The sequence below is a fragment of the Neoarius graeffei genome, chromosome 10 (genome assembly GCF_027579695.1).
Source record: "Neoarius graeffei isolate fNeoGra1 chromosome 10, fNeoGra1.pri, whole genome shotgun sequence".
Taxonomy (NCBI): Eukaryota; Metazoa; Chordata; class Actinopteri; order Siluriformes; family Ariidae; genus Neoarius; species Neoarius graeffei.
In genome coordinates this window covers 86518909-86534879 of record NC_083578.1, presented here as the reverse complement: position 1 = coordinate 86534879, position 15971 = coordinate 86518909, and the positions used below count along the sequence as shown (strand labels likewise).

General features: G+C 44.0%; 1 protein-coding gene across 1 annotated transcript in view; it reads right to left on the bottom strand.

Annotated features, from left to right (window-relative positions):
• The window catches only part of asic1a (acid-sensing (proton-gated) ion channel 1a), a 71960-nt gene that overhangs the window by 7615 nt on the left and 48374 nt on the right, over positions 1–15971 (bottom strand). Inside the window, exons 5-9 of the mRNA XM_060930927.1 lie at positions 12441–12591; positions 8096–8152; positions 7611–7764; positions 2841–2932; positions 43–122 (exon numbers count right to left, since the gene is read on the bottom strand). Of these exons, the coding sequence (XP_060786910.1) occupies positions 43–122; positions 2841–2932; positions 7611–7764; positions 8096–8152; positions 12441–12591 (534 nt within the window). The remainder of the gene's footprint in view (positions 1–42; positions 123–2840; positions 2933–7610; positions 7765–8095; positions 8153–12440; positions 12592–15971) is intronic.

The following is a 15971-nucleotide window of genomic DNA, read 5'->3' as shown; positions in this document are numbered from 1 at the left end:
TGAAAAAAAAAAACACCTCATATTTAGAGCTCATGAACGAACCTCATACAGATAATCGAAGAGCTCGAGAATGGTGAGAATGCTTGCTCCAATGAAGAGTCCCATCTGTCCTCCGATATCACCTGGAAACACACACACACACACATCAATCCTGAGTGAAATAGGTTACTGATTTGAAGCTGCTCAGTCACTTACCAAACCTACTTAGCACCATGCCATGACGTTAATATTTTTTGCACGTCATTTGCTACTTACTGTTTACTGAAACAGATCTTAACATATCTCATCTCATCTCATTATCTCTAGCCGCTTTGTCCTGTTCTACAGGGTCGCAGGCAAGCTGGAGCCTATCCCAGCTGACTACGGGCGAAAGGCGGGGTACACCCTGGACAAGTCGCCAGGTCATCACAGGGCTGACACATAGACACAGACAACCATTCACACTCACATTCACACCTACGCTCAATTTAGAGTCACCAGTTAACCTAACCTGCATGTCTTTGGACTGTGGGGGAAACCGGAGCACCCGGAGGAAACCCACGCGGACACGGGGAGAACATGCAAACTCCGCACAGAAAGGCCCTCGCCGGCCACGGGGCTCGAACCCGGACCTTCTTGCTGTGAGGCGACAGCACTAACCACTACACCACCGTGCCGCCTGTTCTGGACACATTTACATTAAATAAAGAAAGAATATATGTATGAAGGGGGGTGTGATGTGGAACAACGCACAACCTGAGTGCATTTACATTTATGGCATTTATTGCAGATGCTGTTATCCAGAGCGAGTTACTGAAGTGCTGTATCAATAGTCTCTATCAATAAATACCAGTAGTGAACTGCTACTATTAGAGCAGGGGCTTGAGCTCAGTCAAAACTTAGCCAGACACCAAAAAAGCAACAGGGCAAAGGATTTTGTAAGGGATTAGCGGCAGGCTGCCAGGTCGATCCATTGTGTGTAGCTGTCGACACTGATTTTAAAAGTAACCCAGTAAATGAATACTTACGTCTGAGAGAAAAATACTAGAGGAAGAGTCTGGAGACAGAAGTCTTAGTTTCTCGGTCGTTAGCCTGTGCTACTCGCTCTCGATAGATAGCACTGATTGCTTTATTAGCATTTGCTAACACTACTGATGAACGCTACACTGTCTGGAAAGTGACTTCACTGCTGCGCTGATGGCGTCGACTCACATTTAAGCTCATGTTGGCCTTCGAGAAGGCTGAGGGTGATCATTTTTGGTCCCTCCTACTATAAATCAAAATCTGATTGGTTAATTAATCTGTCAGTTCCTGTATAAACATACACCGCCATGGCCGTCTGTCCCGGCAATGGAGTCTTAACCTTGACTCCGATCTCTGTTTTGACAAACAGATTAGCACTGTGGTCAAAAATAGTTTTTACCAACTCAGAGTGATTTCCCGCCTCAAATCCTTCCTATCTCATAACGATCTTGAAATAGTCATCCATGCTTTTATCACATCACGATTGGATTACTGCAATTCCCTTTATCTTGGCCTCCCTCAAACCTCACTTAGACGTTTACAGCTGGTCCAAAATGCAGCTGCACGTCTTTTAACTGGCACCAGGAGACGTGAGCACATCACTCCCGTTCTGGCCTCCTTGCACTGGCTCCCAGTCTTTTTCAGAATACAATTTAAAGTCTTATTATTTGTTTTTAAAGCACTCAGTGGGCTGGCCCCAGCCTACATCAATGACCTTTTACAGCCCCACTCAGTCCAAAGGTCTCTAAGATCCTCTAACACAGGGCTTCTTCATGTACCTCGCTCGCGGCTGAAGCAGAGAGGTGACAGAGCTTTTTCTGTTGCTGCTCCACGTCTCTGGAATCAGCTCCCACCGGACATCAGATCTGCTCCCTCCATCTCTGCCTTTAAATCTAGGCTAAAAACCCATCTCTACTCCTTGGCCTTTCCCTAACCATCAGCTTATTGTTATTATTATAGTTTTCATTCATTCATTCATTCATTCATTATCTCTAGCCGCTTTATCCTTCTACAGGGTCGCAGGCAAGCTGGAGCCTATCCCAGCTGACTACGGGCGAAAGGCGGGGTACACCCTGGACAAGTCGCCAGGTCATCACAGGGCTGACACATAGACACAGACAACCATTCACACTCACATTCACACCTACGGTCAATTTAGAGTCACCAGTTAACCTAACCTGCATGTCTTTGGACTGTGGGGGAAACCGGAGCACCCGGAGGAAACCCACGCGGACACGGGGAGAACATGCAAACTCCACACAGAAGGGCCCTCGCCGGCCCCGGGGCTCGAACCCAGGACCTTCTTGCTGTGAGGCGACAGCGCTAACCACTACACTACCATGCCGCCCTATTATAGTTTTATTTTATTTATTTATTTTTTATTTTCTTTTGATAATTTGTCTTTTAATACTGACTCTGTACAGCACTTTGGTCAGTGTATGCTGTGTTTAAATGTGCTATACAAATTAAACTTACTTACTTACTTACTTAACCAATGAGTGAGCAGCTCTAAACTCTTCTCAGCCGAGAGACAACAAACAAAAAAACATTTCATTGGAAAACTTTTCAGGACAGTAACCCTTTCATTTCTGAAGCAAATCTGATAAAAAAACAAGGCTGAATTAGAATCCAGATATTTAGCAGACACTTATTCAAAGCAATGTACAAGAAGAGGGTACAGTACATGACACTGTGTTCCTGGAACAGACAGGGTCTTGCTCAAGGGCCCAACAGTGGCAGCTTGAACCCATGACCTTCAGATCCGTAACCCACAGCCTTCACTGTTGAGCCACCACTCACCACAGCGTCTGATTGACGTTATTTCACCCTGAACTCACCCAGCAGTCCTGCTACTTCATAGGCTTTCTTCTGCTCAATGGTCTCATAGTTGAGAGCTTCGAAAAAGACGTCGAGAACAAGAATGTTGTCTCTGTAAAAACAACAACAACAACACAGCATGGCTAGACTTGGGCCAACAAATAAAATTTGATGAGCCAATAGAAAACCTGATATCACATAAACACAACTGTGTGTACAGTTAGACAGATGGTCAGAGAACATGGCGACTGGTTACATTACAGAATACAATGGTAATTTTAGCTAGCATGTCGACTGACGTGGCTCTGAAGTGAACATTTCTTAAAGAAAAATGATTACTAAAAGAGATAACACGAATCAAAGTTTTCAAGAAACTCATTATTTTCTTCATTATTTTCTTATTTTCCAGAGCACCTCAATAAGCGATCTCACTTATACTGTTCTAATTTCATTTATGTAGCTATTATGTAGCTAAAAGATGTGTGGTCGGACGTCAGACATTTTTGCATGCCCTCCAATGAAATAAATTATGTAGAGTTAGGTGATTACTGATTTAAAAAATTAAGCCAATCCCCACTCCATCAACATTTTTTTTGCGCTTAAAAAAAAAAAGACAGGACGAGAAAAAAGGGATATAAAAATTAGAAGGACAACAGAGATATAATAGAAATAAAAGGCAATGAGAAAAAAAGATAAAAAGCAAGAAAGATAAACCAAAATAGCCATGGATTTCTATATGCTGCTATGGGATTCTGTGGGCTTCTGTGCGTTTCTATCAGCTTCTAGCAACTTCTATGGGCTTCTATCAGTTTTTGTGGGTTTCTGTAAGGCTTCTATGGATGTCTATATGCTTCTTTGGCCTTCTATGGGTTTATATGGCTTCCTATGGGCTTCTATGGGGCTTCTTTAGGTTTCTATGAGCGTCTATGGGTTTCTACGAGCTTCTAGGGATTTCTATGGGCTTCTTTCAGTTTCTGTGGGGTTCTGTGAGGCTTATATGGATTTCTCTATGCTTCTTTGGGCTTCTATGGGTTTCTATAGGTTTCTATGAGCTTCTAGGGAATTTTATGGATTTCTATGGGCTTCTATTAGTTTCTGTGGGTTTCTGTGAGGCTTCTATGGATTTCTCTATGCTTCTTTGGCCTTCTCTGGGTCTCTGTGGATTTCTATAGGCTTCTATGGGGTTCTGCAGGCTTCCGTGGCCTTCTTTGGGTTTCTGTAGTTTTCTTTGGGGATTCCTTGGGTTTCTCTGAGCTTCTATGGGGTATCTATGGATTTATATATGCTTCTATGGGCTTCTATGAGTATCTACAGGTTTCTATGGGATTCTATGACCTTCTATGGGTTTCTACATGCTTCTATGGGTTTCTGTGGGTTTCTTTGGTTTTCTATGGATTTTTATGAGCTTTTAGGGAATTTTATGGATTTCTAAGGGCTTCTATCAGTTTTTGTGGGTTTCTGTGTGGCTTCTATGGATTTCTCTTTGTTTCTTTGGCCTTCTATGGGTTTTCCATGGGTTTCTATAGGCTTCTATGGGTTTCTATATGCTTCTGTGGGTTTCTATGGGGTTCTACAGGCTTCCGCGGGCTTCTATGGGTTTCTGTGGGTTTCTTTGGGGATTCCTTGGGTTTCTACAAGCTTCTACGGGGTATCTATGGATTTATATATGCTTCTATGAGTATCTACAGGTTTCTATGGGATTCTATGAGCTTCTATGAGTTTCTTTGGTTTTCTATGTGCTTTTATGGGCTTCTATGAACTATGATTTTCTCTATGCTTCTATGGGTTTCCATGGGCTTCTTTGATAGATTCAAGTGTTTAACACATCGTTGTGGACCACTACCAGACTCCAGGTGTCTCTGGGGGTAAATGGGAGTGTCACAGGGTGGGTTTTGTGTAGGCAAAAACGTCTTATTTCTGGGTTATTTCTATGAAGATTAAGAAATTCATATTGCTGAAAAGGTGGTGAAGATGTGTAATTCCTTTTTTATGCCATGTGGAGAAGTACAGAGAGGCATTACTGAGTTTAACCTCAGGATTGTGCCAGATTGGTGTGTATTTACAAGGTATGAGGTGATGCTTTAGTGATTTTTTTTTCTTTACCAAGGCTGACAGAGTTGTTGAGATAACAAGATCTTTAAAGCATTGCAACTGTTTAATAGTTGTGTTTAAAAAGAATGTATCTGAAACTGAGATGTTCTGGAGCTGCGTTTGTTCCAGTTCTATCCATGAGTTAATATAGTAGATGTCTGCTGTTGAGTGTGTTTGACTATGTAGTATAATTGGCTGGCTATGAAAAAAAGGGGGGGGGGAAGAGTTGCTTCTAAACCTTTATGGGATTTTTTATACTGTAGTGTCGAGAGTTTGATTTTTGCTTTTTTGTTCTTCTAGTAAAACTGTGTGATATTGCTGTCAAGAGATTTGAACCATTTATTAGAAGGGGAGAGATAAATTATATGAGGCAAAACTTTCATTTTTATACTAGTGATGCGACTTATGAGGTTTAAAAGAATCAACAATGCTACACATTTGTTTTTAAAAATCTGTTTATATTGCGCATAACATATTTGAACACGTGCATGAACATAAACCTGTAATTCACCTTGCAACCGGAACTCCTTTCAGAGCTGCTCTTATAGAAAATGAATCAACACCATCTAGCCAATCAGAATCGGGCATTCAACAGTGATGCGGTAGAAGTTTAATTGTTACAATGAATATAACTGATACTGGGATATTGTCCATTTATCCTATTTAGTTTTACAACCCCGATTCCAAAAAAGTTGGGACAAAGTACAAATTGTAAATAAAAACGGAATGCAATAATTTACAAATCTCAAAAACTGATATTGTATTCACAATAGAACATAGACAACATATCAGGTGTCGAAAGTGAGACATTTTGAAATTTCATGCCAAATATTGGCTCATTTGAAATTTCATGACAGCAACACATCTCAAAAAAGTTGGGACAGGGGCAATAAGAGGCTGGAAAAGTTAAAGGTACAAAAAAGGAACAGCTGGAGGACCAAATTGCAACTCATTAGGTCAATTGGCAATAGGTCGTTAACATGACTGGGTATAAAAAGAGCATCTTGGAGTGGCAGCGGCTCTCAGAAGTAAAGATGGGAAGAGGATCACCAATCCCCCTAATTCTGCGCTGACAAATAGTGGAGCAATATCAGAAAGGAGTTCGACAGTGTAAAATTGCAAAGAGTTTGGACATATCATCATCTACAGTGCATAATATCATCAAAAGATTCAGAGAATCTGGAAGAATCTCTGTGCGTAAGGGTCAAGGCCGGAAAACCATACCGAGTGCCCATGATCTTCAGGCCCTTAGACGGCACTGCATCACATACAGGCATGCTTCTGTATTGGAAATCACAAAATGGGCTCAGGAATATTTCCAGAGAACATTATCTGTGAACACAATTCACCGTGCCATCCGCCATTGCCAGCTGAAACTCTATAGTTCAAAGAAGAAGCCGTATCTAAACATGATCCAGAAGTGCAGACGTCTTCTCTGGGCCAAGGCTCATTTAAAATGGACTGTGGCAAAGTGGAAAACTGTTCTGTGGTCAGACGAATCAAAATTTGAAGTTCTTTATGGAAATCAGGGACGCCGTGTCATTCGGACTAAAGAGGAGAAGGACGACCCGAGTTGTTATCAGCGCTCAGTTCAGAAGCCTGCATCTCTGATGGTATGGGGTTGCATTAGTGCGTGTGGCATGGGCAGCTTACACATCTGGAAAGACACCATCAATGCTGAAAGGTATATCCAAGTTCTAGAGCAACATATGCTCCCATCCAGACGACGTCTCTTTCAGGGAAGACCTTGCATTTTCCAACATGACAATGCCAAACCACATACTGCATCAATTACAGCATCATGGCTGCGTAGAAGAAGGGTCCGGGTACTGAACTGGCCAGCCTGCAGTCCAGATCTTTCACCCATAGAAAACATTTGGCGCATCATAAAACGGAAGATATGACAAAAAAGACCTAAGACAGTTGAGCAACTAGAATCCTACATTAGACAAGAATGGGTTAACATTCCTATCCCTAAACTTGAGCAACTTGTCTCCTCAGTCCCCAGACGTTTACAGACTGTTGTAAAGAGAAAAGGGGATGTCTCACAGTGGTAAACATGGCCTTGTCCCAACTTTTTTGAGATGTGTTGTTGTCATGAAATTTAAAATCACCTAATTTTTCACTTTAAATGATACATTTTCTCAGTTTAAACATTTGATATGTCATCTATGTTCTATTCTGAATAAAATATGGAATTTTGAAACTTCCACATCATTGCATTCCGTTTTTATTTACAATTTGTACTTTGTCCCAACTTTTTTTGAATCGGGGTTGTAGATGTGATAAATTAAAGCCGTGTTCTGAGTTTGAAATCAATCTTAAAGGAGCAATTTGTATTATTTTTATAGCCCTCTTTAATGCCTGTGAGGTAACTTTCAATCAAAATATTGACAAGCCCTCCCTTCGCCTAACCAGACACCATTCACACTGTTGAAAGTGCATACACCTCATGAGTAACCCTGAAAAATGAGCAGATTTGTTTTGCTTGTGGGTGGAACTGGTTTCTGGGCCAGAAAAATTTAAAACAGAAGCCCATAATAAAGAAAGTATCCAACTCCATTACATGATGATATTGTATATCATGGTTTTTGTAAGGTATCTAACAATTTATAAGATGGTAGCAGGTCTAGACACACTTGTAAACATTACAAACCGCCACTTTAAACTGCAGCCTTGTCATCAGTTCGAGCACTCACGTGATGTACTTCTCAGACTTGCTGAATTTCTTGGCGAGGTATTTTGCCGAGGCTTTGCTGGGGATCTTGACGAAAGAGAGCTCCTTGCTGTAGCGTGTGGTGTTACATGGAGTCTCACACATGCAGTACTCATTATCCCTTTCCACCAGGTACGCTGAGGAAATACAGCAAAAAACACAGCAATCAAAACGATTTTCGTTAAATAGAGCAAAAATTTGTATACCTGATGCGGTTATAAGCCTTGTACACGAATCAGCTCTAATTAAGCCTAATTAAGTTTTAGAGTCCATTAGCAATGCATTCAATTCAATACAGTTGAGGAAGAACAATACATTTGCACTGTAGCCAGGTAAAAATCAGAAGTCATGTAAGTTGAAACTTATGAAATACCACACATTTTAGCATGTTCATGTCTGTTATCTCATGAGCGAGACAGCTTCTGTTGTACTGTATAATACACACTGATAATGTTGCTTGGTTCTTACCAAGTGCCGAGTCTGCACACACTTTATAGAGCTCAGGGCTGCAGTACGGGGCGTCACCTGAAGGGGCAGTACAGAGAACATCTTCTATGAATGAAGCCTTTATTATCACTGTTACCAGTGAAATTGACCATCAACTTGTCCTTACAGAGGGGGAACAGGACAGGAAGACAGGGATAAAAGAAAAAGAAACACAGTAGTAACATGAGGAAAGATGAGGAAAAAAAGAACACCCCCCCCCACACACACACACTATGCTCCTATCAGGAGTACAGTGTGGGAGCATTTAAAAACCTCTGCACAAGCACACAATAACACGAGTACACTTTAAAACACGGGACTTGAGGGGGGGAAAGGAGGGGCAATCAGGGGTGGGGGGAGGGGGTGGGGGGAGGAGGTAGAGGTAACCCAGCGCAAGCAAGCAGCCGTCCGCTCCTGCAGCCATGAGGGCGCTGGTCATGCACCCGCTTGTCACACTGGGGGTGAAAAACGGCGACCACGGAAAATTGGGGAAGGAATGCGAAGAATGCGAGAGTGTCTCCCAGCAGTGACCTTCTGGGGGAAATGTTGTCCCAGCAACGACCTTGATCGAGGCCGGTGCTGTTCAGGGAGCCGAATGTCGATAAGATAGAGATTGTTTGGTCTTTCGAACAGACGCAGTCTTTACATGTCCACACCACTCGTCCATATCTGTCCATTTCATCCATTCTGTTCAATTCAATTCAATTTGGTCTCCGAAATACTTATTCCTTGCAAAGCCGAAAGCGTCTCTAAGATGACAACCATGTTGTGGTTCAAGTTCTGCCACAGTCTGAGTGCTGACAGCTTTGCCCACTGCTTCAATCATATCGGGCAGCTTTGTGGGGCTTGAACAGGTGTCACTGTTGTCTGATTTCCTCGATATACCAGGGCAATGCCTAATCCAATCTGCAAAAGTCCGGTAATCATGGTTCCGAATAGGTAGATATCTTCAATGTCCTCCACAGACGTTCCGGCAGGACAGGTGGGTTCCCCCGAACCCAGGCTTCTCGTCGAGAAAACTGTGTCAATTTTGTTAGGAGACCTGTTTATCAAATCCATGCTTTTTTAGTTTAGAAATTCAATGTGGAGAGAGTCTCTAAAAAAAAAAGTATAGGCAGACGAGACGAAACAAAGAGCACAAGCAGGAAAAAAGGAGAGGAGAGGAGAGCAGAGAAATGCGACCGCCTTCCGTGAGAGCACAGAGAAAAAAAAAACCACCAGGGTCTAGAACACTCTATTGACTACTTTCACGTTATCCATAATGTTTTGCGCCTTGGGGGTAACCAAATTATAAACAAACTAAAACAACAGGCCGTCGCACACTGACAGTAATTTTTCGAATTTAAATCTACCTAAAACCTTCAAACAAGCGTAAAAACTGACTAAACCAAAGCTTAAAGAAATCTGCAAAGCCTTTTCTGTGGACTTTGAAAAAAATCAATCGGTAAAAAAGCGCTTGTAAATATATCGAACGCTTTGAATATCTCTACTTCAGGTGACAGTGAGTCAGCAGCCTTCTTTGTCTGTCAGCACGGGTGTTCCAACAATTACTGACCTTCAGAAGGTAAAAGACTTTCAGAAGAGCTGAGAAAGATCAACACTGATCATAGAAGGATCCACAGTGAAATGTTTTTTTGCTGGGTGCTGTTTACGACGAGAAAGCCGTGAGAAAATACAAACTGCTTCGTGCACGGGAACACAATCAAGGAATTCACTCAGTCAAGTCAGTACTGTAAACACAGCAGAACTGTCAGATTTATTTTTTAAGTCGAAGTAGATTTTGATTTCCTTCACTCTGATTTTCCTCGAGCTTATATACTACCAGATTAAGACAGTCTTTGGGCTGTTAGAGGAAGCTGTTCAGACTACAGGGTCAAATACTACAGTCGATCTCCCTACAGAAACACTAAAAGGCGAAGGACATGTAAGCTTACTGATACTGCATCGTTTGTGCTTTGTTTTGGGAGTTGATCCTTCAATAAAGTCGTCCTTTTCAGTTCTTTGACTTGTCCTTGTTTTCAGTTTTCGCACTTTTTATGACTAAACACAAAGACCGAGGGGTTGTAGGCTTCGTGACTTGGATCATCAGACTTTACTCCACCACTGAAGTGTGCAGAACAGTCGTGTGTTGTCTGTTGGTGTAAAACTTCGACGGTGAATTCTGTCTCAGCGCTCTTCGACACTTAGCTTCTTTAGGTATTCTAAAAACCTTTAAATTAGGAAAAGTCGTTTTTCCCTGTGTGAATACAAAGAAACGACTGAGGTTATCTGACTTAAACAAATATAGCGCCTGGTTACCCCCCCAAGGCACAAAGAATTATGGGTCTGTGAAAGTAGCCAATTTTAAACAGCAAACAGTAAACACCAGTTACTCTTACTACATCCTGTGCAAAGTGTTTTATTCATTTTAAACCACAGCAACATGCCAATGCTGATGTTTAATCTCTAAAGAACAACACGTCATTATTTTGTATAGTTACATTTTAAAAGTCTGGAACATCCGAGAAACACTTATGTTCAATCAGTGGGATGACAATCAGGTGTGAGTGGGCACCCTGTTTTATTTAAAGAACAGGGATCTAGCAAAGTCTGATCTTCACAACACGTTTGTGGAAGTGTATCATGGCATAAACAAAGGAGATTTCTGAGGAACTCAGAAAAAGCGTTGTTGATGCTCATCAGGCTGAAAAAGGTTACAAAACCATCTCTAAAGAGTTTGGACTCCACCAATCCACAGTCAGACAGATTGTGTACAAATGGAGGAAATTCAAGACCATTGTTACCCTCCCCAGGAGTGGTCGACCAACAAAGATTACTCCAAGAGCAAGGCGTGTAATAGTCGGCGAGGTCACAAAGGACCCCAGGGTAACTTCTAAGCAACTGAAGGCCTCTCTCACATTGGCTAATGTTAATGTTCATGAGTCCATCTTCAGGAGAACAATGAACAACAATGGTGTGCATGGCAGGGTTGCAAGGAGAAAGCCACTGCTCTCCATAAAGAACATTGCTGCTCGTCTGCAGTTTGCTAAAGATCACGTGGACAAGCCAGAAGGCTATTGGAAAAATGTTTTGTGGACGGATGAGACCAAAATAAAACTTTTTGGTTTAAATGAGAAGCGTTATGTTTGGAGAAAGGAAAACACTGCATTCCAGCATAAGAACCTTATCCCATCTGTGAAACATGGTGGTGGTAGTGTCATGGTTTGGGCCTGTTTTGCTGCATCTGGGCCAGGACGGCTTGCCATCATTGATGGAACAATGAATTCTGAATTATACCAGCGAATTCTCAAGGAAAATGTCAGGACATCTGTCCATGAACTGAATCTCAAGAGAAGGTGGGTCATGCAGCAAGACAACGACCCTAATCACACAAGTCGTTCTACCAAAGAATGATTAAAGAAGAATAAAGTTAATGTTTTGGAATGGCCAAGTCAAAGTCCTGACCTTAATCCAATGGAAATGTTGTGGAAGGACCTGAAGTGAGCAGTTCATGTGAGGAAACCCACCAATATCCCAGAGTTGAAGCTGTTCTGTACGGAGGAATGGGCTAAAATTCCTCCAAGCCGGTGTGCAGGACTGATCAACAGTTACCAGAAACATTTAGTTGCAGTTATTGCTGCACAAGGGGGTCACACCAGATACTGAAAGCAAAGGTTCACATACTTTTGCCACTCACAGATATGTAATATTGGATCACTTTCCTCAATAAATAAATGACCAAGTATAATATTTTTGTCTCATTTGTTTAACTGGGTTCTCTTTATCTACTTTTAGGACTTGTGTGAAAATCTGATGATGTTTTAGGTCATATTTATGCAGAAATATAGAAAATTCTAAAGGGTTCACAAACTTTCAAGCACCACTGTAGCTTATCATCTTACTGAGAAACCAGAAAGCATAAAACCCTTCGCACTAACTGACTATTCCTTCTATAGTTTACATGCGGAATAAACTTCTCCTTACGGAAAATCAACGATTCTACACGGATTACACGCATTTCAAAAACGAGATTTACATGAAGAAAACATATCGGATACGTTATGTTACTGGTATTATGTATAAATATGAGTGTATTAATATAAATCTGTACTGCCAGAGCTGCTGTTCCAGATAATTAATCAACATCTTCTGACCAATCAGAATGGAGAATTCAGCCGTGATATAAGTTTAATTATTAGCATCAAAAATAATGAAATTAAACATTACGTTTAAAATAATACTCATAATAAACTAAAAGTTAGTATTTGGTTTGATTTAGAGTCCAAAATCCCTAACCTCTGAGTCCTACACTACTGACGCTCTGTGTTAGTGTTGTTTCGTGGCCTACCGGGCATGTGCACCATGCGGCAGTTGCAGTTCTCCACCAGGTATCGCGTCTCGCAGTCGATGCGACATGCACTGAGGCTGTAAGTGCTGAAGAACTCTGAATCCGGTGAATTCATCTTGCAGTTTCCCCATGGAGGTGGCAGGAACACCAGCTGAGAAACGCAGATTCGATTCAAAAACATGTACACGCACAAACACACCGCAGCAGGGGAGGAAATAAAATAAGCTTCATGCTTGATTACACAGAGACATGAACATACTGTGTGAATTAATGCTTGCATATCAGAAGCCAAAAGTCCACATTCAAATGTCTGATGATGCCACGTTCAACTTGCGTACACTCACCGGCCACTTTAACAGGAACTTGTTGATTCTAAGATTCCTGTTCTTGGCTGCAGGACTGGAACACAATGTGTTCTTTCTGCTGTTGTATGCTGAGATGCTTTTCTGCTCACCATGGTTGTAAAGAGTTGTTATGAGTTACTATTCCATTCCTGGCAGCTTGAACCAATCTGGCCATTTTCCTCTGACCTCTCTTCTTAACAAGGTGTTTGTTTCCACCCACAGAACTGTCGCTCACTCACTCAATGTTTTTTTGTTTATCGCACCATTCTGTGTAAACTCTAGAGACTTGTGTGTGAAAACACTAGGAGATACATAGTTGATAAACACTCCGTGACTGGCTTCTATATGCTTCTGTGGCCTTCCATGGGTTTCTGTGGGTTTCTACAGGCTTCCAATGGTTTCTATCAGCTCCTATGGGTTTCTATTAGCTTCTATGAGTTTCTATGGGGAGGCGGCACGGTGGTGTAGTGGTTAGCGCTGTCACCTCACAGCAAGAAGGTCCTGGGTTCGAGCCCCAGGGCCGGCGAGGGCCTTTCTGTGTGGAGTTTGCATGTTCTCCCCGTGTCCGCGTGGGTTTCCTCCGGGTGCTCCGGTTTCCCCCACAGTCCAAAGACATGCAGGTTAGGTTAACTGGTGACTCTAAATTGACCGTAGGTGTGAATGTGAGTGTGAATGGTTGTCTGTGTCTATGTGTCAGCCCTGTGATGACCTGGCGACTTGTCCAGGGTGTACCCCGCCTTTCGCCCATAGTCAGCTGGGATAGGCTCCAGCTTGCCTGCGACCCTGTAGAAGGATAAAGCGGCTAGAGATAATGAGATGAGATGAGTTTCTCTGGGCTTCTATGGAGCTTCTATGGATTTCTCTATGCTTTTATGGGTTTCTATGGATTTCTATGGGCTTCTGTGGGTTTCTATGGGGCTTCTATGGATTTCTATATGCTTCTATGGTTTCTGTGGGCTTCCATGAGCTTCTATAAGTTTCCATGGCTTTTTATGGGTTTCTATGGGTTTCTTTTGGGTTTCTATATGCTTCTGGAACCCAGCTCCTCGAGAGGGGCTGGACTCTCCACTTCTCTGGAGTCGCCCGTGGTGAGCGGCGGCGGGCTGGTGTGGGCTTGCTTATAGCTCCCCAGCTCAGCCGCCATGTGTTGGAGTTTACCCCAGTGAACGAGAGGGTCGCCTCTCTGTGCCTTCGGATTGGGGAGAGGGCTCTTGCTGTTGTTTGTGCCTACGGCCCAAATGGCAGTATAGAGTATCCGGCCTTCTTGGAGTCCCTGGGAGAGGTACTGAGGAGTGCTCAGACTGGGGACTCCATTGTGTTACTGGGGGACTTCAATGCTCACATGGGAGATGACAGTGACACCTGGAGGGGCGTGGTTGGGAGGAACGGCCTCCCCGATCTGAACCTGAGTGGTGTTTTGTTATTGGACTTCTGTGCTAGTCACGGTTTGTCCATAACGAACACCATGTTCGAGCATAGGGGTGTCCATAAGTGCACGTGGCACCAGGACACCTTAGGTCGGAGGTCAATGATAGACTTTGTAGTCGTTTCATCTGATCTCCGGCCCTATGTCTTGGACACTCGGGTGAAGAGAGGGGCTGAGCTGTCAACTGATCACCACCTGGTGGTGAGTTGGATCTGCTGGCGGAGGAGGAAGCTGGACAGACCTGGCAGGCCCAAACATATGGTGAGGGTCTGCTGGGAACGTCTGGCCGAGCACTCTGTTGGGGAGGTCTTTAACTCCCACCTCCGGGAGAGCTTTTCCCAGCTTCCGAGGGAGGCGGGGGACATTGAGTCTGAGTGGACCATGTTCTCTACCTCCATTGTGGATGCAGCTGTTCGGAGCTGTGGCCGCAAGGTCTCCGGTGCCTGTCGTGGCAGCAATCCCCAAACCCGGTGGTGGACACCAGAAGTAAGGGATGCCATCAAGCTGAAGAAGGAGTCCTATCGGGCCATGTTAACCTCCAGGACTCCCGAGGCAGCTGACGGGTATCGGCAGGCCAGGCGTGCTGCAGCTCGGGCAGTTGCGGAGGCAAAAACTAGGAACTGGGAGGAGTTCGGGGAGGCCATGGAGAAGGACTATCGGTCGGCCTCGAAGAAATTCTGGCAAACCGTCCGGCGTCTCAGGAGGGGGAAGCAGTACTCTGCCAACACTGTTTACAGTGCGGGTGGGGAGCTGTTGACCTCGACTGGGGACATTGTCGGGCGGTGGAAGGAATACTTTGAGGATCTCCTCAATCCCACCGTCATGTCTTCCACTGAGGAGACTGAGGCTGATGACTCAGAGGTGGACTCGTCCATTACCCAAGCCGAAGTCACTGAGGTGGTTTGCAAGCTCCTCGGTGGCAAGGCACCGGGGGTGGATGAGATCCGCCCTGAGTATCTCAAGTCTCTGGATGTTGTGGGGCTGTCTTGGTTGACACGCCTCTGCAACATCGCGTGGCGGTCAGGGACAGTGCCTCTGGAGTGGCAGACTGGGGTGGTGGTCCCTCTTTTTAAGAAAGGGGACCGGAGAGTGTGCCCCAATTATAGGGGAATCACACTTCTCAGCCTCCCAGGGAAGGTTTACTCCAGGGTACTGGAGAGGAGAATTCGACCAATAGTCGAACCTCGGATCCAGGAGGAACAATGCAGTTTTCGTCCTGGTCACGGAACACTGGACCAGCTCTATACCCTTCATAGGGTGCTCGAGGGTTCATGGGAGTTTGCCCAACCAGTCCACATGTGCTTTGTGGATCTGGAGAAGGCATTCGACCGTGTCCCCCGTAGTATTCTGTGGGGGGTGCTTCAGGAGTATGGGGTTCGGGGCTCTTTGCTAAGGGCTGTCCGGTCCCTGTACGAACGGAGCAGGAGTCTGGTTCGCATTGCCGGCAGTAAGTCAGACCTGTTCCCAGTGCATGTTGGACTCCGGCAGGGCTGCCCTTTGTCACCGGTTCTGTTCATAATTTTTATGGACAGAATTTCTAGGCGCAGCCAGGGGCCAGAAGGAATCCTGTTTGGGAACCACAGGATTTCATCTCTGCTTTTTGCGGATGATGTTGTCCTGTTGGCTTCTTCAAACCAGGACCTTCAGCATGCACTGGGGCGGTTTGCAGTCGAGTGTGAAGCGGCTGGGATGAGAATCAGCACCTCCAAGTCCGAGGCCATGGTTCTCGACCGGAAAAGGGTGGCTTGCCCTCTCCAGGTT